The sequence below is a fragment of the Diadema antillarum genome, unplaced genomic scaffold (assembly GCF_040938485.1).
Source record: "Diadema antillarum isolate AM-2024a unplaced genomic scaffold, OU_Dant_1.0 seq00000383_RagTag, whole genome shotgun sequence".
NCBI classification, from domain to species: Eukaryota; Metazoa; Echinodermata; class Echinoidea; order Diadematoida; family Diadematidae; genus Diadema; species Diadema antillarum.
In genome coordinates this window covers 524,178-550,414 of record NW_027271381.1, presented here as the reverse complement: position 1 = coordinate 550,414, position 26,237 = coordinate 524,178, and the positions used below count along the sequence as shown (strand labels likewise).

General features: G+C 38.6%; 2 protein-coding genes across 2 annotated transcripts in view; one reads left to right on the top strand and one right to left on the bottom strand.

Moving 5' to 3' along the window:
* The first annotated feature begins 856 nt into the window (after positions 1-856).
* LOC139731706 (uncharacterized) lies at positions 857-11,998 on the top strand. The gene is made up of 11 exons (XM_071642586.1): positions 857-981; positions 1,652-2,453; positions 2,914-3,377; positions 4,709-4,904; positions 5,698-5,892; positions 6,145-6,276; positions 7,324-7,413; positions 7,633-7,713; positions 8,410-8,475; positions 10,603-10,772; positions 11,869-11,998. Exons 1-11 carry the CDS (start codon positions 857-859, stop codon positions 11,996-11,998), a joined length of 2,451 nt encoding a protein of 816 aa, XP_071498687.1.
* Positions 11,999-21,603: 9,605 nt separating this feature from the next.
* Positions 21,604-26,237, bottom strand: part of LOC139731734 (tyrosine-protein kinase yes-like) — a 69,652-nt gene continuing 65,018 nt past the window's right edge. The window contains exon 12 of the mRNA XM_071642613.1: positions 21,604-22,881. Within this exon, the coding sequence (XP_071498714.1) occupies positions 22,676-22,881 (206 nt within the window). The 3' untranslated portion in view covers positions 21,604-22,675. The remainder of the gene's footprint in view (positions 22,882-26,237) is intronic.

The following is a 26,237-nucleotide window of genomic DNA, read 5'->3' as shown; positions in this document are numbered from 1 at the left end:
ATCTTTAAAGGAAAAACATAGTTCTGGCATGCCTGCAGCATTGTCAAATTTTGCTCCAAAATGTACATGTATGCCTAAGAAATGTGTGGAATATCTCTGTAGTAACAATATATTCATTGGGTAACGATGAAAATGTGAAATATTAACCAAAAAAGGTTTGCCGAAGTCGCAATTTTAGAACAGGGTCAGGCTAACTTGGACTCAGAGACAACTCGGCCTGGCTGTGACGGCGGGGCCGAGTTGTCCCTCTGGATTGTACAGTGTTTTACTATGGGAGCGCTTCGTGTTCTTGCTGGTCACAGTTATGGGCTGAGTTGATACAACGCGCGCATCAAAGAACCTCTTTGGCGAGCATACAAAAAAGAATGTGTGTCTTTGCATAAGATATGGCGATCACGAACTGCGTATAAATTGTGTGAAATAGGGCCGAGTTGTCCCTCAGACCGAGTTAGCCTGGATCCTTGTGGAATAAAAGTCAGTATACCGACTTTTATTTTTGATCTCAAAATACTCAAAAACAACATATCATCCCGGCAAATCGCGTCAGCAAAGTAAGTTTCTTGATAGACTCTTTCGATGTGTGGCAAGCAACCATGAAATGGTGCAAGACTTTTTTTTTACTTTAATGTTTTTATTTTTTCCCTTTTATGTTTTTACTTTAATAATCCCTCTCTCTCTCTGTTTTCAGATACAATGTATGTGGTCAACATTCTCTATGATTACTCACTCAGCATGGTCTTTGAGCAAGCAGTAAAACACAGGACTATCTCATGGTACTAAAAATTCTCTGCCTATATATGTTCTATTTTCAGACTGATCCAGACTGATCCAGTGATCAGTGGGGAAAAACTAAAGCATGCTGGGAATGGCCAAGTCAACAGAAAAGAAGCCAAAGGTCAACTCGGCCCGTACCAAAGACCTGTCACCCTCCAAGGTGCTGGCGATTGTTGCCAACTGGAACAACACATCACCAGCTAAACCGTAAGTTTGTGTGAAAGTGTATCTGTGGTTGATATGAGAGACATTGTGATACATTGTACTGGCTTAGATTTTTTTTTTAATTATTTATTTTTTATTTTTTATTTTTTTTTACCAAGAGAGAAAACAGATTCCCTTCATTCTTGTAACTTGTCCAACCGGTATTTTATTAATTATGAATAAGGCCAAGAGAGAAAGAGAGAGGTGAGGCATTGGGCATTTGTACAAACATCACTTTCTCGCTGCAATGAACCAGCTTCAGATCAGTGGTAGTGCCGCTGCCTTGTGAACAGTAGGTGATGCAGGTTCAAATCCTGGATTAGTTCCTCCTTTTAGCTTTTTTACTTGGTGTTCCTGATAATGCAGATGGAGGATACAATCTTATTCATGGAAAGTAACTGTGAAAGTAAAAACACTCTGTTTAACAAATTCCCTTCATTCCTATTATTAAAACTCACCTTTCTTGAGGCTAATGAATTATGAATGATACCATCAGAGAATGATAGAGAGATGAGACTTTGGGTATTTGTTCAGAGATTGTTGTGTTGCTGCCATGAACAGGCTGCAACTCTTTTCAGCTATACGTAGACTGCAAGAGCATTTCGTATCTGATATTCTTACTACCTTAGAGTGAACCCTTTTTGATGTAAGTATGCATATTTGTTTTCAATAGATCACCAAGGAGAAAACGTTCACGTGATGAGAAGCTCTCTGCGTCTGTTCCCCGCAGCAGAAGACAGAAACGATCTTCCCTCAAAGAATGTCTCTCAACATCGTCTGATGACGACGAACTTTCCAGCTTCAAAGCTAAGTCCTTCTACACATCTGCCAAGCGTACAAAGTACCAATCTCCTTTGGAGCGGAGGGAAGAGCTGGAACGCCGGGTAGATGCTGGGATTAATCCATCCACATGGTTAAAGTCATTTGAAGAGCTCCAGAAGGAAAGGTCACAGAGCCGTTCACTACAGAAGACGCCCCAAGCACTTAGATCTGATAGCGATTCCATTGCTCTTTCCAAAGCTGTATCAGCTGAGAAATTAGTGGACCCAAACACGATCACTTCCAAAGACCAGAAAGTAAAATCCAGTACAAACATGACAGCCAGATCTTCCACAGGAAGGACGGAGAGTAGGTCTGTGGCATCGCACAGGGTGCCTCACATCGATGGTGAAATCAAGGTCACCCTGAGCGAGAGTGCTTCTCGTCCTCAGTCAAAGTGTGCTGAAGAAATCAGCATCGTCCTCAGTGAAAAGGCAACCATTGCCCAACCCCAGAGAAGTTCGCCGCGAAAGAGTCCAAGGGTGCCAAAGTCCTCACCATCGAGACAGCAATCTTCACCATCGAGAAAGCCACAAAGGAGGATGTCGCCAAGAAAGAGCGCAGGAAAAACGACGGCTGCCAAGGGAATCCAGATGTACATGAAGAATCTCAAGAGTGGGCAGAAGAAAAAGAAGAAGACACCAAGTAATCAGAAGGTATGTACTAATGGAATTCTTCATCATAAGCGTATTCCCAATTTCCGTGATTCAATTTTGTGTAATGACATTGAGCCTGTCTTCTAAATCCTATTAGTGACTTGAAAAGAGTGGAAAAGATGTTTTTACCTTAGGTAATTACTAAAATATGCTGTACATTCAAATTTCTGTCCACTGACTTGCAAAGTTAACAACTTGCAAAAACATTTGCGGTCTGACACTAGAATAAGTATAAGTATTGTAATCAGCAACAAAATCAGTAACATCGCCCATGCACCCTCCACAGGTGAATGCTTGCCAGCGAGACAGAGCTCCGTGATTTTCACAAGTAAGTCAAGTCGAACAGATTTAATTTACACGCTTTTAGCATACTACTTGGATGAATCAAAATCTTCATTGATATATTGTAATTGACCTTAAGCCTTTTTCTGGTTTGGTTTATTAGACCCATGACACACAGAGTAAGAGCCAGACCAAGACGAAGCCATCAACTTCCAGCGACACTGCATCATCTGCTACCAGCAAGCCACAAATAGATACGGATCAGGAGAACAACGGAGAAAAGACCGCCAGGGGTCTAAACTTTGGCGTGAGTGAGGTCAACGGTCGTGACATTTCCCCTCTGGAGAGGAGTTTTGAGGAAGCGACGCAAGAGAAAGGGACGGGGGATTGTGGCGAGGAGAACAGTGATCTGATGGACTTCCTTGTCTTCCACGATGAGGACTTCCGGGAAGTGGCGGAACCATTGGCGACGGACTTTGTGCAGAATCTCCTGCTGGAGATAGACGAAGACCTTGAGGAGGCTGAGACAGTGCTGAAGCCATCGCCACGGAAACGGAAGATGAAGACGGAGAAGGAGAGCATGCCGTCACCCTCCCCCGGCAAGTCTCCCAGGAGGAGCACTCCAAACCGGAAACGTTTAAGGTGAGCAAACCTCAGCTGTTTTCATTTCAGTTTTGCAAAAAAACACTATTCTCATATCCTCATTCACATGATAACTAGTTTTTATACCAGGTGAAAGTGTGAAGTTCTGAATTTTTGTACTAGCTGCCAGGAACAAGTCTGATCTTTGCAAATTATGTTTAAGATTTTTTTTTGAATGGTTGGTGAGGGTACTGTACAAAGTTTTTAGTCTGGTGATGACTTTTGCATCTAATGTGATGCAAGCACATTGTTTATCAGGCACTACTGGTTGTGTACCATTGTGGTGACAGATCAAGGGTATAAAGTTGGGTGATTTTTCATTGTACACAGCTGAAGAGACTGCTATACACTGTCAGTTGGTCATCTCATAGCACTGCCCCATGATCTAAATATTAACCTGTTGAGGACAGGCTGATTTTGTTTCAACATGCATTTCCAATAGACACTTGCCCGAATATACTCAGGACTCATACTCAACGGGTTAACAGACACATTTGGTTGGCCTAAACATGGTATTTATTATCAGAATTTTATCCTTATTAAAGCATGATAAATTAGTTTGCTTGCAGTGAATATGAAGACCATCTACGTGAACACTGATTTCTCACTCATTAAATTGTGTAATAGTTATTATTTCATTTGACTTCCAAGCAGATAGAACAGAAACATAACATTCAAAATGAAGGTAAAGAGGAAAATGCTATTGCTGTTAATATCACCAAAATAACTTGACTTTATTTCAGAGGCTTTCCTGTAACAACTGGTAGAATTTAATCAGGAAAATGACAATCTATACAAAGATGCAGTAGAGAAAACAGATAGAAACCAAGCAATATTGGATGAACAGAGGTTTAAAAAAAAAAGATCTCCAAGTTGTAGGTATTCATGAGAGCATGCAAGAATTGACTGAATTTCAAAGCATTACACTTGACGTTGAAAAAACAAAGGATCTCTTGCATTCTTCTCGTCAGAGGTAGAATAGAACATTCACGGAGGTGAATACAAAGGTAGAATAGAATACAGTGCACTCCCGTTATAACAAAATTCCGGTTAAAACAGAGTCAAAAATTCAGGCCAGAAAATTATTCACTCTTTGTTCTTTATTGTTTATTTGTTCAGTTATAACGAAATTTCGATATAATGAAAGAAAACTGCCGGTTCCGAGGACTTTGTTATAATGGAAGTCCATTGTAGAATATTTTGAGAGAGATTTGGCAAATGTGTACCAATGTTAGGTGCAATCTTCACTGAGCGTTGAATGTCCTTCCCAAGAAATACTGTTCCTTATTGCTGTACAGGATTTCATATTCTTCTGACTTCTTTACTGGCAGCTCCACACCACTGTCTTCCAAGAAGTCCAGCCAGCCCAAACTGGATGACTGGTTACTGCCTTCAAACTCAGCTAAGAGCAGCCCAAGCAGGAAAAAGACAGAGTTGCCACAGAAATCAGAGGTCAAAGGGCAAAGTTCAGCAGTCTTGACTCCAGTTTCTAGTGGAAACGATTCTCCCAAAGGTATGTTCATTGTGGTTTCTTGGTGTTAAGCTTTCCCTTATCAGTATCTCTGCTGTTCGCCCATTTTCCTGTAAAGCATGTGATGCTTTTTGTTTTGTTTTGATGTTTGAAGAAAGATGAAAATTCTGTCTGTTTTTGAGCTTGAAATGTCTTTACTTTTTGCTATATCCTCATAGTCTGAACACACTTCATTCAATTATGAGGTGGCCAAGAGAAATACAAGCTCTCTTACTTTTGTTCATCCATCCCCCAGGGTAGTGGAGGCATGTTGTCTGTTTTATCAATTGAACCTTGGATGAATATGGTATTTTACAGTTTTTTTCAGTGGTAAAGTGACGATGGCAGGATAGAAATGAAACAATAATTCATATGAGGACAATTTCATCTTCATGTTCATGAAAGGCCATACTTCTGGCACTAATAGTGATTGCTACATGTAGGGAAGGCAGTATCTGCCCGGTGGACCAGCACAGCAGCACAATTATTTGAAAGCTGCCGCATCTTTTTACAGTGGACTCCCGTTATAATGAAGTCCTTGGGACCGGCAGTTCTCTTTCATTATATCAAAATTTCGTTATAGCTGAACAAATATACAATGAAAAAACATAGCGTGGATAATATTACGGTCTGAATTTTTACTTTGTTGTGACCAGAATTTCATTATAATCGTGTTCGTTATAAAGGGAGTGCATTGTATTTTGTTTCTTGAGGTAGCTAGGAAACGAGGAGTTAAAGTCTTGGATTCGTATTTTGTTTTGATTTTCAACCCTTCATCCCCATCATCAACCACTCTCCACAGCTGGTAAGTCCCCACCCAAGGGTGTCAAACTCTACCCAGTCTTCACCCCGCCCACAAGCCCCAGGCAGGGCAGCCACTCTCCTCTGTCACAGAAGGCAAAGCAAGGTCAGAGGTCAAACATCGCCACGCCAAAGCAGTCCAGGAGGTCACCACTGCTGAAGTCCTTGAAGAGCAAGACTGACGGACTGGAGCAGATGACTTTGGTAAGAGGATTCATTGTGGTCTACAGATATGCCAATTGCTACTTTTTGCAGTGTTTTGTATTATTTTTTCTTGCCCAGAGTACTGCAGGATTCATGGAAAATATTGTTTTTGCCCAATTGTATTGCTACGTATTTGTATAGTTGTATTGCTACGTATTTGTATGTCTATTGCAGAGAATTATGCATTCAGCCTTTTTTCCATTTTGCCTTAAATTGTATGTTTTCTATGTGTTATCTCTCCAAATTTTGCAGGATCTTGGTCAAAAAAGGTTTGGTGCAGTAACCTGCTCCACCTGTGGCACAGTCTACACAGCAGCTCATCCAGAGGACGAAGCTGACCATGCACGTTTCCACAAGAAATACCTGAGCAGTATTAAATTTCCTGTGAGTGCAACAACAGGCGTCATGTTTGATTCCTAGAGTTTCTAGAGTAAAATTCTGCTTCATATGTAGAATTTCACTCTTTTTTCATACCAAAGATACTAGAGAGTTAAGGTTCTTGCCAACCATAAGCTTATAACAGAGCAGAGGTGTATGCTGACTAAAGTCTGATTTTTGTATGTTGCCTGCTTTTGTCTTTTTTTGTGTGTGTTAGTATGTTCTGTGTATTTACTTGCTCTCTATGCCAGTATAGGCATGAAGGGCAGCAACAAAAGAGTCCTCCACTCAGCTCTGTCCATGTGCTGTAGTGTCCCCCAGGGGGGCACTTCATGAAGGAACTTGTCGGATAAAATATCTGACAAGTCTCTTTTATCCGACAAGTTTTGACAAATTCTTTAGTCTGATTGGCTGATTTCTCTGAACTCGTCGGATATAATTGACTTGTCGGATATTTTATCTGACAAGTTCCTTCATGAAATGCACCCCTGGTGTGGTTTATTACTCATGTCATCTCTCTCTCTCTCTCTCTCTCTCTCTCTCTTCACTGTCATTCTCCCAGTGTTCTTGCCCCCCCCCCCTCACTCCTCCCTTTTTGAGTCCAGAGCAAGTGACCAGCACCATCTTTGTATGATTGTGTGTGTACGTGTGTGCGTATGCGTGAAAGTTTTAGATAAAGAGCAGTTATTTAGAAGAACATGATCTATCGAGTGTGCACTGCATGATAGGGCAGTTATTTAGAAGAGCATAATCTATTAAGTGTGCACTGCCTAATGTGGCTGTATATGCCCAGACTCTGTGTGGCATGTCATCCCAGTGTACCGTGTTGCAGATCAGAGGATCCTGTCCTTTCTATACTGACCTTTAAGTGTGTATCTGTGTGTCTGTGTGTGTAGTATGAACATGTCACATGACTGCCATAAAACTAATTTGCAAAGCAGTATGAGGTAGTGTGTAGTGGAGCAAAACGGTAACATTCTCTCCCTGTGTCAATAGCTCTGAATATCACATTGATTACAGTGTACCTAAAATGTTGTTTGCTGCCCTCTACAGGGCTGGAAGCACGAAGAGAAGCTTGAAGAATTTCATGATGGCAGAATCATCGTTGTCACCAGCGATGCCCCCAGATATGCAGAGAAGAAGGTGAGATGACAGTCTACTTACTACTATCAGGATGTCAGTATGTATAATCATTTTGACCAGTATGATGTGTGAAGATCACAAAACATAGTGATCATAGTTTGGTAATAGAAAAGAATTGATTTCAGGATAAGGAGATTGTCATGTTTCTATTGACAAACTGCTTCAAGAATTTTCATCCAAAATGTGTAGCCTTAAAGTTTCGATCTTCTTTATGTTTAGGTTGATGAGATACGTGAGCTGGTGGATCGTGAACTTGGCTTCCTCGAGGGCAATCCCATGGCTTGCAAAGAAATATGCAAGGTAGGTAGACTTGTTCAGTCCCACACACTAAGATATAATATGTTTGTTGCCATTGTAAATCTTAGACCATGGTTCCCTCTATCTTTCATCGAAAGAATTGATCAAGAAGAACACTCATCTCTTGCTTTCCCAACATGCTAATCTTTGCAATATCCATTCAGATTTAAGACATGCAACAAGGAATATGGCTCTTGAGGTGTGCAAGGGTTGAACTCTCAAAACAAATGGCTAGTATGTAAAAAAGTGTATTTATATGTTGACCCTACCATTATGTTTTAATCATGGTATTCGAGCAAAGTTTTGAATGTCATGGCCTCATCAAGCTTGTAATGATACAGGTATTTCCATGGTTGCTCTCTGGGACCTCCCTAATTTTGATGTGATAATGTTGGTAGGCCAGCATGTGGAAAGATATAAGACAAAGTATGAAAGTGCTGCTATGTTTTGTTTTGTTTTGTTTTGTTTTCCAAGCAAATGGATTGATGATTATTGGTAGATTTGGAGGAGTGCATCCCCACGTATTGTTTATGGAAATGTCCTTGTTTAGGATGGTTTTATTATGTTGCGTATTCACGAAGCACGCTTGTTTATCATTTTGAGTATTCATAATTGAAGTTATGTGCAAAGATCACGCGATGTCTGGATGAACCCAGGATTGAATTAATTGCTCTCCCATTCTCTTGCCTTGTCACTCAGACATATCTCTTCATCACCGTGGATAAAAAGGTTGGTGGGTGTCTCATTGCCGAACAAATCACAAAGGTAAGAAAAGCTAATGAATCATTAGCGGAGATGGTAGCAATGATAGGAGGTCGAAGCTCAATTTGGTAATGGTCAAACCTAGTATTAAAAACAGTTTGAGATAAAAGCTTGTTATATACTGCTTTGTCATAACCTGTTTGATAGAGATGGTAGTCTCACTGTAGAATATGATCCCTAACAAAGATCCCTGCCGTGTTTGTCTCGGCTTCTAGTCCTACTGTTACCGTCGATGATAACAGCAATGACGATGAATGTAACATTCTGACCACCACGCCATCTGATAACACAATACCACGCTTCCGCTGCACACTCATTTATTCTTGATCCATTCCCCAGATATCCGTCCCCATCTGACAACCAAACCCAAACAGCAGTTTTTATCTTGGTAGTCATCTACCAAAACTGTATATACCCACAAAAAGCTTTGATGATAAAAGACTCATTTATTTGTTCTTTCAACCACCACCAAGTATAGTTCATATCTCTGTCATCGTAGCATACACTTACTCCATATTAAGATATAACACGGATACCCTGCAAAAGATTACAATGAAATAAGGAGAGTTAATTACATTCATTTATATGTCCAGAAGGTATTGAGACAAGATAATTCATGCATCAGTGAAGGGTTTCGTTTCTTTTTTTCTTTGCGTAGACAACAGTCTAAAATTAGTCTGTGATGTATAGAAAAGGGGGGAAAATATGTGATTGTGCATCACAAAACCGACAAAAAGTTGCAGGCAGTGATTTTGTGTGGTAAAACAAGTCAACCTAGTCAATCTCGAGTTTTTCATATTTTCTGAAAGAGCAATTCTACATTATTCTAAAGTTTGGGATCATAAAATGAACGGTAAATTGTGTTGTTAGCAGTTTTTCTACATCACTTTTTTGTAGAATAGTTTGATTAGTTGTGCCCTAGAGTCCCCTTTTCATTTCTTACAAACCTTCCTTTTCATACTCTTTTTTTTTCCAACTCTAATAACTGTTGAAAAGATAATGTTAGACTTTGAAAGTTGGTATTAGTCATGGATAGAATGTGTTGATAGAGCATCAGTTTCAGCTTAATCTGATAATCCCTTTATTGTTGATATGAAGTTTTACATCCTGTTTTTTTTGTGTGTGTTTTTTTTAGCCCCATTTACTTGCACCATTAAACGCTTGAATAGACCCTATACTTCAGAGCCTCTTTTCTATATGTGACCCTGCACCACAAAACAAACAAAAAGTTGCCAGACATGAATTTTTAGTTAAGACCATATTCTGAAAGAGCAGACTTTAAGCTTGAATGTGATGTTTAACTCAAATCAAATGGACTCTACTAACCTATCTGAATATTGGAAAGAACGTACAAACTCAGGAAAGGTGTGAACTGAGAAAAGAGGCTCTGAAGTACAGTGTCTATTCAAGCGCTTAATCTTTACCAAGACGTGCTGGCTGTGTGATGAATGGGACAAAAAACAGGAACTAAACCACCGAAGTAACAACAATGAAGGGATCATCAGATTAAACTGAAATTGAGCAGGCCTCATTAACACATTCTGTCCATAATTGATGCCAACTTTCAAACCAGTAGCCTTATCTTTTCAAAAGTTATTAGAGTTGAAAGCGAAGAGTGTGTACAAGGTTTTTTTTTTTCAGAAATGGAAAGGGGACTCTAAAGACACACTTAATCACACTATTCTACCAAAACTGTTCGAGATAAACTGCCAAAAATCACACTTTCCTTCCCGTTTCATGATCCCAAATTTTAGCATAATGTAAAGGAAGACTTGTTCTTTCAGAAAATATGAAAAAGTCAAGCTCGGCTACGTTGACCCGTTTCACTTATTTTCAGTCCTCACGCAAAATCTGTGTGTGTGAATTTTTGTTCGTTTTGTGATGCACGGTCACATATATAGTACACACTTTTCCAGAGTGTGCTTTCTTTCCAATGTTTAGATAGGTTAGGAGAGTCCATTTGAATTGAGGTACCGGTATACATCATTTGTAAGGTTTAAAGTCTGCACTTTCAGAGTCTGGTCTTAATTAAAAATCCATGTCTGGCGACTTTTTGTTGCTTTTGTGATGCAGAGTCACATATAGTGAGTTAATATCTCCTGGTTTGTACACCTGTCTCTGTCCTTACAGGGATACAGGGTAATTGTGGATGAGCCGAAGTCTGACAGCAATATTGAGTCCCAGAAGGCGTGGTGCTGCGAGACTGTGTCGGAGAACGCCCTCTGTGGCATCAGTCGGATTTGGGTTCCCACGGCGATGCGGAGGCGGGGTATTGCCTCACGGATGATGAACTGCTTAAGGTGAGATGTTTGCCTTTGACCGTCCGGTGTGGCGGTGAGATGCAGAATTTATGCACAAACTAGATACACCAGGTAGCCCCCTATCAGGTAGACTTTACTTTCTATTAAAGATGCATGAGTTGATATGTTTTCCTTTATGAATATTCTGAAGGAAAAAAAGGAACAGAAAAATATATCTATACATGTTGGCACTGGGCATATGCAAACTATTGTTGAGAACCTTTTTCAAATTAAAGTTTGCTAGCTTCAAATAATTACTAGAACACTTCCATTGAAATACAGTTGAACTGTACAAGGTGAAATATATTAGTTACTGGTCAAGTGACTGAGAAATGCTTTCAACCCCTACAGCTGTATGATAGCTGTTGTATGCAATTGACAGTTTTTGGACTCCTGAATTCATATTGGTGAAAGTAATAATTAGGTTTGATCATAACATGCCTGTTAGCCAAAGCCTATCAATAGCTATTGCCAAAATCTTGATTTATATTACTGTCCATTTTGGCAAGTGAAAACATCACTTTTCAAATTCTAACCATAATTTAAGTGTGCACATCTCCCCCCCCCCCCCCCCCCCCCCCCCCACCCCCTTGGCAAGGATCAGCCACCTCTGTCAGCTCACAACTCCTTCTGTGTTGGCGTAATAGCTGCTTTTGTGTTGGCAGGCATGTATTTTTAAATATCAGAATATCCAAACAGGCTGATTTGTAATAATGAATGTCAATACATCCACATATCATAGTCTTCTGTATTAATACATCCACCTATGTATATGTTTCTGATATACACGTTGTATTAGTGACTCCCCACTGTCAAATACGTAGTCCCATGTTTACTTTGTTTGTATTATATCTGCTCAGAAAAAGTATGGTGAATGGCTAAGAAAGATAAACATATCTGTTTCATAATTAAAGTTGCAACCATGCTTACTTAACCGCTGTGTCTGTAGGGTGACATACTTCTAACCAGCTTTTAAGTGGAAAACTTTAACCAAGAAATCAGCATTTATACATTCTTGTCTGTTTGGGTTCTGTACTGATTGACGGATCCATGAAATTTTCACTCGTTTTCTTGTTAAATTTTGTTTGTCATGCAGGAAGAATTTCATGTATGGGACGATACTGTCACCAGATGACATAGCATTCTCTGATCCGACTCCAGACGGGAAAGGCTTTGCTACGAAGTACACAGGCACACCAAGATTCCTTGTCTACAAGTACCACTGACAACTGGACTCCTTTCTACAAGTTTGCTTTCAACCCACCCTGCTCTGTCTAGGCAGACAGTGTTTCAGAATGCGCAATGCCCTGGTACCCTTCGATGAAATTGCTCATGTGATTGATAACTGGCATTCTTGACATCAATATGGGTAGCTGCTGTTAAATTATGGCCAAGCTGAAAATCTGTAAGAGGTAGACAGTTTTTTTGGGGTTTTTTTCAGTGCTTGCCTCGGCGTAGATTTGTTTTCACAGAAAACATTGAAAATATCAGAAGCAGATCTCCAACTGTAATGGTTTTAGGTGTGGAAAATCAGCTACAGAGCACGGCTGTGCAGCAGTTTGCTTCTCTCAATTCTGTTCACTCTGTACAGGTGAATTCTTTTAGCTCTTGCGCATAGTTTGAAAAAAAAATATGAGATTCATGTTGCCATCGTGATTGTGATCAACGAAATTCTTACGACCCCCATTATTCTTCCCCTACCTCAAGGTCTTTTCACAATTTGTAAATGTTTATTTTATTTTGTTGTATTGGTCATTTCAAGTGACCCAACAGTAGGTTGTGATGTCTTCTATTGGACCAGTAGGTACCCAGTTTTTTTTCCCATTCTTTACTGGTAAATTTATGGAAAAGTCACTGGTCCGACAGTGTTTTTTACAGGTAGAGGTCAGGGACCGTTAGACCAGTGCTGGTGTGCAGCCTTGTCTTCTGTCATACTTCGTTATTCAAGGGCATTAGGTAAAACAGTGTACAAAAGATAGCCCCCAATGTTGGCATTCCACATTTTGTAAGTTGCTCAAGACTCATTTAAGTCAATATGGTCTTGAGAAATTGCCTTGTTTTTTTGAGTAACCTAATTGATATATTATATTTTTTTCTCTTTCCTTCCTTTTAAATTGGTGTGAAATGTGATCATACATATTTTCGCCAAAATTAGATCATGACTGAATGAGATGTTGTGTGCTCTATTGCAGTTGTCAAGATAGAAAAGTACAATATATGGGGAAAGAATGAACGTTATTACTAAAGAATGTGAAGCTCAAATTTAACTTGCAATGATATTAGAATAGATAAGATCTTTGTAAGCAGTATAAACCAATACATGCACTTGTTGAAATTCATGATGTTGTACCATTTTGCATGTATCACTTTGTAAAACAGAACATTGTGCAGTTCTGGTTTTTCTTTTTCCTGATTGTAACATCGTGTACATAAACATGAAAACATGCCAATCTATCCTTTGAGTTGTTTTTATGAAATGTAGATAGGTTTATATACAAATGTATTTCACCACTGTTTTCTATCTTAAAGTTTTGAGAACACTATTTCTAAGAAACATATGTTAAACCATTTTTTGTCCTTTTTCAATACTTTTTTATTTTTTGTTGTATCTGTGAAGTTGTGTAGTTTTCCCTGCAACCTTTCAGTTGATTAGTCAACATTTATGCAAACATAAACTTCAACACGTCTATAATTACACTGAACTCTTTTGAGACATGCTACAAAGTCATAAAAATGTATAGGACCAATAGGACCAGATGGGTGCTGCAAACATTCAAAGTGAATTTTTTATCTCCTTTTTTTTTTTTATTCAAAGAGATGGCTTAATACTATGAAACCAGACATTTTCACTCATATTTTAATTTCACAAATTTTGTGATAACCAAGATTTGTCAAATTAAAATGCACACAATAGTTCGCTTCTACACACAATAGTTCTCTTCTACACTGTAATGCATTGGATGCCAGTGGCAGTTTGTGAAAATTTCATGCCGTGAAAAAGACCATCGGCTCCAGTTCGCAAAAATGTCATGCTGCAAATATTTCTTGCTTTACAGTACAATATACTGTAAAAGTGGAAATTTTCGCGGTGTTAAAATTTTCGCGCATTTCGCGCAACCAGAAACTACCGTGAAAATAAAAGCACACGAATATGTTTGCTAGCCATATGTTCCTGTGCGTGATGTCTTGATTCCGCGGAATTAAAAACACGCGAAACTCTTCGTACCCGGCCAAATGCGAAAAATTAGTCGCACAAAAATATCAAATTTTACAGTAACAGCTTATGAAGATGATCATTGCTAAATCTATGCTGCTTTGTAGATGCCTAAATATCATTTCCAACTGTGATACAGTTTAATTTCCCCATGATAGTAGTCTCTGGTTGCTTGCTTGATGTAACAAACAGACAGTAAGCAGAGATGACAATGAACTAATTACGATGAAGCTTTCTGATAAGCCCTTATGTTCATCACATGTTTGCCCCCTAATGGAGGGGGAGAGGAACTTGAAATGACACTTGATTGATAATTAATTTTTAGAGGAGAAAGATGCTGACTGTTGACAGAGTTTATGGTAGACACAAGATGTGCATATTATGAAAATGGTAAGTATCAATCAACAGTTAACCTTGCCTAAGTCAAATCTATTTGGACTGAAGAAATAGCTTCTACCTATGAGGGATTAAAATCAATAGAATGTACGAGAGAAGAGGACTTGTGAAGATCTTCTGCCTAGGTGATTATTGGACTTATGCAAGTTGACTTAAGAAAGGTTGACTGTATATCTCAGAATACCTAATATCTATAATATGCAAATAGGTGCATCTTCATATAATGCGTTTTCCATCAACAGATTATTGATACAGTTTGCTTTTGATAAAGTGTTTGTTATTCTTTACATTAAAAGATGGCTGTAAAGTTTCAGTTTATGTCCTTTACCTTATTTGCCATCATTTCACTTTCACTGTATCAGTGGCCTTGAATGAGGTTCTTCCTAACCAGAAATCACAAAATGTTGCTGTCTGGCCGCTATAAACTCTGTTTTCGGCACAAGTGATGACAGAAAGAACTCTCTAGTGTGTGCTACATTTAAGAAGGGCAGTAGAATATCCAAAGATTAGGGTGAAGAATCTTTAGTCTAACGTAGAACATGTCAACAACAAAGATTGTCAAACTCCATTTCATCCAGTTAGATGGTTACAAATGTAGTTATTCAAAATGATTGTTTTCTGTTCTGTGAACCCAGAATAAAATGTATCCCTTCCTTTTGTCACTCATATTGTTTGTGGGTATGTCATGTACTTTTTGTCATGTTTATAGCCGTCCTGACATTTGCACAAATATTGCTTCTGCACTGCCCTTTGCCACATTTAAAAATGAAAAACCTGGTCAATTAATCCTGCTGACACAGGTGTATCCTTGATATCCAAATATGTCATTAGAATGAACAATAGTTTGAGACAGCCTTGAGCTGTCAAGGGTTATGGTCAAATTGCAAACTTTGAAAGACTGAGAGTAAGAGACATAGAGAGAAAACTGAAGAGAAAATGAAGCAAATACAGTGCACTCCCATTATAACAAAATGCTCGGGACCGGCAGTTTTCTTTCGTTATAACGAAATTTCGTTATAACCGAACAAATACAATATTTAACGAAAACAAGGAAACCACGTATTATATCATATTCTGTTTGCTGAATACTCATCATACACTGGAAAGCTGTGTGAAATGTGATGGGATAACTGTACTACAATAATAAACGCAAGTTCCCCTCAGAAACTGTGCATGACACAAGGACCGAACACACAGTGGTGTGAAGCATTCACCCATGCTTGTTCCGCTATGCATTTTCGAAAGCAATTCGCATTTCGTTACAACGGAGCACATTTCTTTTGTTTTTCTTTGTCTGTGGCGCTCGGAAAAGACTTCGTTATAACGGAAATTTCGCTATAACCGTGTTCGCTATAAGCGAATTTTGTACCATAGACTTTAATAGTGATAATTTTGGGACCAGAAGATTTACTTCGTTACAACGAAATTTCGTTATAACCGTGTTCGTTGTAACGGGAGTGCACTGTACCTGTAAGGCTCTGATTTCATGAAAAGAAACACCTCACAAGGATACACAGTCAACAACAAGACTGAAAATGCATTGAGTAGAAGTGACAAAGATTCCTGCCTGTAAGGATGAACTTCTGGTCACTACAGTGGACTCCCGTTAAAATGAAGTCCTTGGGGCTGGCAGTTTTCTTTCGTTATATCAAAAATTCGTTATAACTGAACAAATAAACAATAAAAGTACATACATAGAGTGGACAATGTTGCGGCCTGAATTTTTACTTCGTTGTAACTTGAATTTCATTACGTGTATAACCGTGTTCGTTATAACGGGAGTGCACTGTACATCTATGACAGGATAGTTTTTGACCTCTTTGGCTTCTAATTGCCCTTATCCAAAACTGAGTTCTGTGCAAACCAAACACTGATGAGACGATAAAAAGGAATGTGTGTATGGCTTTGACTGTTGGTGTGGTAGTTGATTATGGTAGACTTTATGAAGAGAGCTCCAGAACTTCAAAATTTGGTGATGGCAATACTGTATTTGATAGCAGCATTTGCTTTACTACTAAAAGACCTCCTGAGGATGTGTAACAGTGGTAACATGTACATTGTATATCTGACATTATACACCTCCCTCTATCAATAGAATAACCTTTTCCATATTACCGAACCACAACTTCCTCACTACAATCTTCGCAACCCTCCCTGCCATCACAACCACTACCATCAACAATGCCCCTTTCAATGTGTGACCATTGTGCTCACCACAGCTTCAAGCTGCATCATAACCATTAACTCTAATCAAGCTGGGCTCTTTTAGTTATGGTGTATTGAGGGGGGGGGGGGGGGATTCCCCTGGCCCTTTTTAGTGTTAACATAATCTCAAACTCGATTATCATCCTAAACAACATCCCTGCAGCATAACAGCCAACCATGAGCAATCATCATCATGATCATTTGATTTCATTTACTAGTTCCTGCATTATCATTATACAAGTACACACACACACACACACACACACACACACACACACACACACACAAATATATATTTTTAATTTGAAGATATTAATCAAAATAAGTTCAAGTTGAAGTTCAAGAAGTTCTTGAACTTGAAAATAAACGATGCATTGTGTGTGCCCATGATAATTATGCGCACATAAACAAGTAGCGCATAGAATAGGATGTCACAAAGATAGAAAGTGCACTACTTGTATACGTGCGCATAATTATTATGGGCACACTACCACTGACAACGCACCTTTCGTTTTGATTTATAAATCATCTTAAAATAAAATATGCCAGAAACTTGATAGAGCCCTTTGGGTGAAAATTCGTTAAAACAATATCTTTCATGGACTTTCCTTAATCAACCCTTCGCTGTTGTTCATTCATGTATATACAATGTATAAATATATATATAAATTTTATTATACATTTAAATATGCGAATTAATTCTCGAAAGATTTTCGAAAGATTTGGGCACATGAAGATTTGTGGTTGTACAGTATTATGTTTCAGTATGAATATCAGTGTTATTCATATAAATCACACAGCTTGACAAACCCACTATCATGTATATCAATCTGGCAGTTCACCTCACATTGATCCAAGTCCCTTGAAAATGCGAACTTCACTTATCAACGACTATCAAATTTACATCACAGTCAAAAACCCAGCATCTCAAAGTCTCTGTTTGATCACAGCCATTTCACCTCGTATCATTCTGACAAGTATTTGACTTGGAAGAGATTACGCATACACAGACTGACTGAATCATTTATGATATGCAATTTACAGCTTTTTATTATATTCATGGTCATTTGATATTAGTACCACATGATTTTCATCTCAGCTAAAAATACTATATATTCATAGATTGTATGTATATATATATTTATATATACATGTATTCCATTGTCTACAGAGAATATAAGAACTCAGTACAAAACGGCCAGTACATAAGACAAACATGATGAAAAAAGTCTGGAAAGCTAAAGTATGGTAGTACGACGACGATGAGATTAGTAAGGAATGTTGCATGGAAACACCAAAGTATGCGCAATAGAAGGCAGTTTAAATTACGCCTAATCAAATCTTTGGAAAATAAACACAAAAAAGCACCCAAAAAAAACAAAAAAAAAACTTGATACACAGAATGACAACATATAAGTGCTTTCATAATAAACAATAACTGACTTCAACCAATTAAACATGAAGAAGTAATAACGTGCAGGTGTAGTCATATTTGGGGACTTTTTTTCTTTTTTTTTTTCTTTTTTACAGCCATGGGAATGCTATAGAACACTATGTATGAACATGACCTGGGTCCCATTTCATAAAAGATGTAAGGATAGCAACTCTTGCTGGAATGGCAATTTCCTATAGCAACAGCCAATGAGGAAGCTGGATTCTTGTCGTTACCATGACAATTACAATTCCAACAAGAGTTGCTATCATATCAACTCTTTATGAAATGGGGCCCTGGTATCACTACCTCCTTGACAATGGCACTGCAGGCATGCATGCACTAATTTCAAACTTATTGTGGCAAAGTGTTGAAAATCTGTTTCTGGTCGTTTTGTGTTATTCCCACTGCGCTCCTCCTCTAATGACTTTCTCGGATAACACTCAAGTTTATACAATGATAGTAACATTAATCATGAGACACCTGACTTAATACTGACAAACCACAGTTTATGAAGACAAAAACAACATCTAATTTGGATGTGAAAAATCCCAAAAAACCCATCCACTTTTAACAACATTACTATAGGATGCAGAGAAGCAGATGAAAAAACAACAACTGCAACAAACACAGAAACAACAATTGCCAAAATATTTACCAAAAGGAAGAGGGGTATGTACTGTACACATTGGTGCTCTTAGCAAAGATTAATGCAGTACTGAAGACTTGTATGTACTTTTAAAAGGAAAAGTCTGTAACTCCACGGAGTTATCAAATACTGTTATTATTGGAGGACAAGGAATAGAGAAGATAAAGTTAAACGTCAAATCGCAGACCTACAACTCCTATGAGATGAAGGAAGGAAAAACGTGCAACAAGGCTAAATTATGCTCGCAAGTAATCTTGATTATTCAGCACAAGCTGGTATCGTCATCTTTAATCACAGTCTGAGTCACTGCGATCATTACAGGAACATCGCAAGTAATAATCAGTAACAAGGTATGTTTTTTAAAGAGCACAACTGATTCATGGTACAAATTTGGGTTCTTCATTTTGCAATAGTTGACAGCAGCTCCCCTGTGCACAGTGTTTTAGACTCACTGAAAAGTCTTTCCCTCAAAAACAGCATGATCATCATGTAACAATGATGAGTACCCTTGCATTAATTCAATTTTCACCACAATGGAACGATTTGTCAGACACAACAAATCAAGCATCTGTCTGAAAATGTCGGCCACATTTGCATGGCATTTTAAATTCATGATTCTGTACATCATGAAAACTTCAAACCATTCTAGATGGTCTACGTGGAGACTTGAACACATGGCACAGTGCATCCAATATAAACATAGGTTTCTGTTACTGTCCCAGTAAAGATCTCCAATCACACTCAATATGCACAGATAGTAAGCACTGTCACAACAAAGCTAAATTTGAGATTTGGTGATGAAAAACAAAGGCACATGATTTATCTGTGAAAATCAAATTTCTCCATTTTTTCTCTCCCTTTCTCTCTCTCTCTCTCTCCATCTATTTCATGCTCTCTCACTCTCTCTCACTCTCTCCCTGTTCATTTTTTTTAATCCCACAAAGATCCTAAGAAAGCACTTTTCATGGTGGTTGCAATCACTAGACTCCTATACAGGAAGACAAGCACTGATATAAGTAGCACTGCATTTAAATATCTATACATTAGGCATAATTACATATGATACACAGTTCACCTCCATTGAACATAGAGTGTAGACACTACAGAGTTACAAAACCAGAGTTCTGTAGCACAAAGTATCAAAACAGAAGTGCATGTGCCAAAAGTTGCAGAAAATTACATTATTTTCCTCAGAGCTTTACAAACATGATTTGAATATGCTATGGTCAAATAGAGTCTTTTGTTAACAAATAAATGAATGAATAAATATTGCAATAAGACTGATGTGACCAAGAAAAATAATGTGCCATATAACATGAAGTCTGACATGGAGACTATTACTTTTCTCCTTTTTTTTTGGGGGGGGGGGGGTGGTGTTCGTTTGATCATGTTTTTGTTTGTTTTGGTTGTTTGTTTTGGGGGGCATTGACAAAGCACAATTAAAGAAACTGCACAGAAGACTAGACAGTCTTCAAACTATGCATAATGTCAGCCAATGATGGTTTTGTTTTAGTTCAGTCATGAGTGTGTAAGTGTCATTGCCAAAGATAAGACAGGTATGTGATTTTAATATCTGAAAAGAGTACAAGTTGTTCTGTATATTTGTTGTTTTTTAAAACTCCGCCTGACGGACAGCAGAAGACCATACAACAATATTACCTAGACCTACAGCATTTACACTACGCTTTCTAAAATTGAATAGAATATGAAACAATATAAACAAGGAAATAATCTTATTGAGTACCAGTCTGGGGGTGAGAAAAGAAAAGCTACGAGTTTTGATCACGCTTCTACCAGCTTTCTTTCTCAGTGATCTTGTGCTTACAAACACATGTACACAAAAATAACATCTGGGTACACCAGCTTCAAATAATATACAAACTGTGATGTCCATCATATCACAGAGCACTGATATTCTTCACAAATTGCATTCTGTTGAGAATATTTACAACAATATCTTAGTAATTGGACACACATTCAAAGTTTATATGCATACAACAATCTTTTTCTTTTGTTCCTTTCTTGTTACAGAGGAGATCAACTTTGATACACAACACATATGAAACAAACTTGTTCTTTTATTCAACCTATGCAGACACACAACATGAGAATTAGCTGGCTGATGTGACCCATGACAGACAATGAGACGAGAGATTAATGCCAGTAATTGAGAGCATCTCAGGTACAGAAACGCTACGCACACAGCAACCAGGCAGGACAGCTCAAACACCAATGTCAAAGTAGCTTTTGAAATAAAGCGATACCACAAGTGCACCCGACTAATGCAGACAAGGGTTACAGCAATGCTCCCCTCCGCAAAGTTTTCGTGAGTCACCACTTCATGGAACACCAACCTCTTTAATACCTGCCTCACAGAGTTCAATGTCGGCAAGAATGTACCACTGCGGCACAGAGTTTGAAATCATTAAAAAAAAAAAAATCGCACTGGATCAACACAAACAGGCACCCATCGCTACCCATAATGCACTGGGGCTGCATGGGAAGGTCATCCACATGCAATGAGACGAGTACACATTGGAATCACACTTCAAAATTCACACTAAAATTGTCATCTCTCTCTTGAGAATCAAACTGGGATACGAAGACTTCACCAAATAATGCCTCCAGCACTCTTTGGGGCGAGGGGATTCACACAGTCAAGAATATTGTCGCAATTCATACAGCTGCAGGAAAATGACTTGCCTCACTCACAAACTATCAACACTGTCACATGAGAACCAGTAGGGCGTACCAGTAAGTCTACCGACTTTGCTTTCAGTACATACTCTTACTGTTCTTTAACTGGCAACATGCAAGTGTATTGCAAACATAAGGACTCAAAAGTTTGTCTTCAGTTATATTACTGTGTTCATTCATTCTTACTCAGTTTGTCTGTCTGTCTCCTTCCTGAATTTTTTTTTTTTTTTTGGGGGGGGGGGGGGGGTGGGGGATATCTCTCTCCTCCCCTCCATTACACACATACATACATACAAACACACACAATAATTGTATTTCTTGCTATCTTAAATCTCTCAATGTTACATGTCAAGTGAAGCTTCAGGGTCTGGTGGGTCTCTATTGCCCTTTCTAGCTTCTGTCTTCATTAATGAAGTTCACCACTCTTGCTTTCTTCACATCATGCTTTCTTACCAATTTTCACCTTTTTAGCCTTCTTTTTTATTTTTATGATAATCATTACAATACGATTTATCACAGTACTCACAAAAGTTGTTATAGGAAATGTAGTTTATATCCAAGGGAACACTGGAATGTCACATGTGGAATCCTGCAGCTTGGTATATGGAATTTCAACATGAGAACAATGACTACAACACAAGATGGACAAGATCGGAGATCACAAGAATGCCCTAGGAAGGGGGATGCATGGCATAGACATAATCATATTTTCTTGTCACAGAAGAAGAGAAACGCAGCAAAGACGCTTTGAATAAATGAAATATGATGCGCTGTCCATCAAATTGAATGATTACATAAATGTTGAATTTGGTGAGAGTGCTGTAACAAAAGAAGAGCTTGCATTTCGGTGAAGGGGTTCTCGCTCAGTGCCGTCCTCTGAGAATGACGCCACCATTCGGTGCAACGCTCAGGCTGTGGGTGCGGGCAAAGAAAGAAATTAAAATGAAAAAAGAATGAATCACCATCTGCAGAATGAATGGCAGGAGATGAGACACAGAGATCACACTCGATGTGACCGTGCGGGAGGTGATTTTATGGCAGATGATGTCTTGTCACAAAAGGAGAAGAGGAAAATATAGTCTTCAGAAATCCATAATCTCCCAAAAAAGTACAAAAAAGCACCTACAAAAATATTGACAAATCAATTCCTTATTAAAGTGACTGCTCTCTATCTCTCTCTCTCTCTCTCTCTCTCACTTTCTTTCTCTCTCTCATGCGATGAACATTATTTTCTACATCGGACACGCCCCAAACGGGGAGGGGAGAGGACACGCCTAAATCTTCAGCCCTGCCTCTCCCTCCCCACATCTTTAATCGGCTTCCCGGTAGTTGGGCTCAGTGGATACAAAGTAGTCATCGAGGAACGCGTGGAGGAACTCAAAGGTGGGCCGCTGCTGAGGGTCCTTGTGCCAGCACTTCATCATGCACATGTCGTAGAGGGAGTCAGGGCAGTTCTGCATTCGAGGCATGCGGTAGCCTCGTTCCACCTGCTCCAGTACCTCCATGTTCATCATCCCTGGTAACGAGATGGTGGAGGGGTGATGGAGAGAGGAATGAAAAATGGATGCATCATCATCACGCTATCATGAACAACGACAGAAACACAAAATACAGGCCTGAATCCATGTTCAGGGTTGGTAAACATGTAGTTTCAGTTGAGATGGGGCTTCAGGTATCCAACTTTGTTTGTTGACGATTTTTTTGAGATAATGAGAAACCTCTTCGGAAATATGAAAGAGCATATAATTCTAGGAGGAAATTCAAAGTTTAATTGATGAAAATTGGTTCTGAAATGGCTGAGATATCCAAACAAAGCCATCCTAATAAAAGGCGGGACCCACCTTTTACTAAATTCACTTGGTTTTGGATATCTCAGCCATTTCCAAACCAATTCTCATCAAACAAATTCTTGAATTCTTCTCAGAATTGTATGCTCTTTAACATATCACAAAGTGGTTTCTAAGTATCTCACAAAAAGTTAAAAGCCCAATCCTCATCTCAACCAATACTATACCATCCCTTTAAGGAGACCATGATGATCACTATTAGATAATGGTGATACTCGCTGTCATTGTCATTTTCGACACACCATTGTCTCCATAATTATCATCATGATCATTCTACTGCTAATGACATGAAAGCAGGAAATAGACATTGGAAGTAAATGAATAGATAAACAATTCTACAAGCAGATATCTTGATTGCCATGGAGACTTTTTACTGAATTTTCAAATCAAACAGTGATTAACAATACCACTTGTATAGTCAGAGAAGCCAAATGACAAAACTTGTTTTGCTGCTATTAAACAAATGTCATATTATACACATCTTTTTCAGAACATCTGCATCTAAGCTATAAGTGATGTATAAAGTCTCCTCAACAGCTTCCTTGATCATTTTACAAACATGAACTGTCAAAACAAAACACAAGCCTTTTTTAGAGCTTTACAGTTCATATAACATGTAAACATCATATCTTCGCCTTATCAACAGTAAAGGAAGTCACTACTTGTTCCCTGCGATATCATGTGACCATTTACTGTCATCCTACATGGAAACAGTAGTGAGCTTTATATCTGCGACGTGACTGCTAAAGGCCATCGCACACTACACAACATCCGATGGCACGACTGACCAACTTTGGATCTGAAATAAACAAGTAGGTTCATTCTGAGACCATTCTGATTTATTTCAGCTTTAAAGTTGGTTGGTCGTGCCACCGAAAGTCATATAGTGTGCGGTGGCCTTAAAGGACAAGTCCACCTTCATAGACATATGGATTGAGTGAAGGCAAAAATATTAGTAGAACACATCGGTGAAATTTTGGGGAAAATCAGACAATCCATTCAAAAGTTATGAATTTTTACAGTTTCTGCTCAGTCACTGCTACATGAGAAGACTACTACAGTGTATGATGCGTACAACGATATAAGAAAAATAAAAAGAGAATTTCACAAAACTTTACTTTTTGAATAAAGTGCACATTTCTTCGACTTGTTACTGAAGTATGTTAAGGGTAATATTATTTACCTTGCCTTTTGAAAGAGAGAAGTCAAGTGTTCTTTTGTTATGCGAGAAAGTGAAAATATGTTGAATTTTCTTCATTCTTTCTTTATATCGTTGTTCACATGTGACATCACAAGCTATAGTAGTCTTCTCATCCAGCCGTGACTGAGCAGAAACTTCAACTAGAAATGTCGCTTTGGTGACTGGTATGCCTCCGCATTAATGCATGATTTTCCCAATAGGTCTAGATAGTACATGTGGACAATGTGTGATTACATTTTCACAAAATTGGCAAGATATTGAAATGACAAGTTTGTCACAAATGTGTTCAATGTTCACCTTCCATGACCTAGGTTTAAGTGGATGAATAGGAGAGCATGTATTTGGGGATTTAAGGACTTTAACTTGACTTTGACCCATTCACACATTTATGCATTGAGTAATTTTCAAGGTACCGGTATGGAGAAAAAGTGCAATTTCTGTATTGAATAGTAAATTGTTACCATTTTCATCTGGCCTTTGACCCTGAAATTCATAAGATAATCACTTTCAGGTAGAACATGCATAATATGTACTAAGTTTCAAGATCACTTGAGCCACTTCCGAGATATGGAGGAAAAAGTTAGTTCAGCACTTTCACTTGATTTTTGACCTTTTGACCTTTGAGGCAAAAAAAGAAGAAAAAAAAACTTTCCAGAGAATTTCTATTAGGTTACACATGCATACACCAAGTGTTAAAAAAAAAAATAACCCTGCTGGCATTGCATAAATATGAGGGAAAAAGTAAAATTTTGAAGTGTTGCACTTGACCTTTGACCCCTGACCTTTGACCCCATGAACCCTACATTCTCTAGATAATCACTTCCAGTCAGTACATGCATATACTATGTTCCATGAAGATACCTTGAACAATTTTCCAAGGTACAGAGAAAACAAAGAAGTTTTAATAATTTTACTTGACCTTTTGACCTTTGACCTTTGACCTCATGACCCAAACTTTCACCAGAGAATCTTAATTGGGTAATACATGTATACACTAAGTTTCAAGAAAATATCTTCAGGCATTCAATAGATATGGTGGAAATAGTGAAATTTTATGTATTTGACCCTGACCTTTTGACCTTTGACCTTTGACCTCATGACCCAAACTTTCACCAGAGAATCTTAATTGGGTAATACATGTATACACCAAGTTTCAAGAAAATCTCTTCTGGCATTCAATAGATATGGTGGAAATAGTGACATTTTATACATTTGACCTTGACCTTTTGACCTTTGACCTTGAGAATGTGCACCCAAAAGTTGATAGGCACAACTTCACCCCCTAATACATATACATGCCAAGTTTCATTAGGATACCTCAAGAGGTTTTGATAGTTACCTTGTCCACAAAATTCATTACAGACGGACGGAAGGACGGACGGACGGACGGAATGACGGACAGACGGACGGACGGACGGACAACCCGAAAACATAATGCCTCCGGCACCACTTCGTGGCGGAGGCATAAAAATTCATAACTTTTCAACGGATTATCCGATTTTCCTCAAACTCTCACTCATGAGTTCTACTGCTGCATTCAATAAACCCACATGTCTATGAAGGTAAACTTGTCCTTTAAGACGATGCAGCCTCCTGGGTTCGACAATGGACACAGCTGTCTTGTGCATGTGCAGAACACCATTTGTGGCCTAATTAGCATCGTCTAAATAGCGTTTGCGTCGCACATCTAACTCTCACTACTGCTGTCCCTGAAGAAACCTGCTTTCAAGCTCCCCATGACACCTCTTAACCATGGCCCAGTGGCAAGAAATTATAGTAACTTTACAATTAATGGTAACTCTGCTATCAATGGTTCTTACTGGG

Coding starts and splice junctions, on each gene's coding strand:
- LOC139731706 (XM_071642586.1), top strand. CDS start 857: ATGCTGGGAATGGCCAAGTCAACAGAAAAGAAGCCAAAGGTCAACTCG. Junction 982..1,651: donor AACACATCACCAGCTAAACC/GTAAGTTTGTGT, acceptor TGTTTTCAATAG/ATCACCAAGGAGAAAACGTT. Junction 4,905..5,697: donor CCAAAGGTATGTTCATTGTG/GTTTCTTGGTGT, acceptor ACAGCTGGTAAG/TCCCCACCCAAGGGTGTCAA.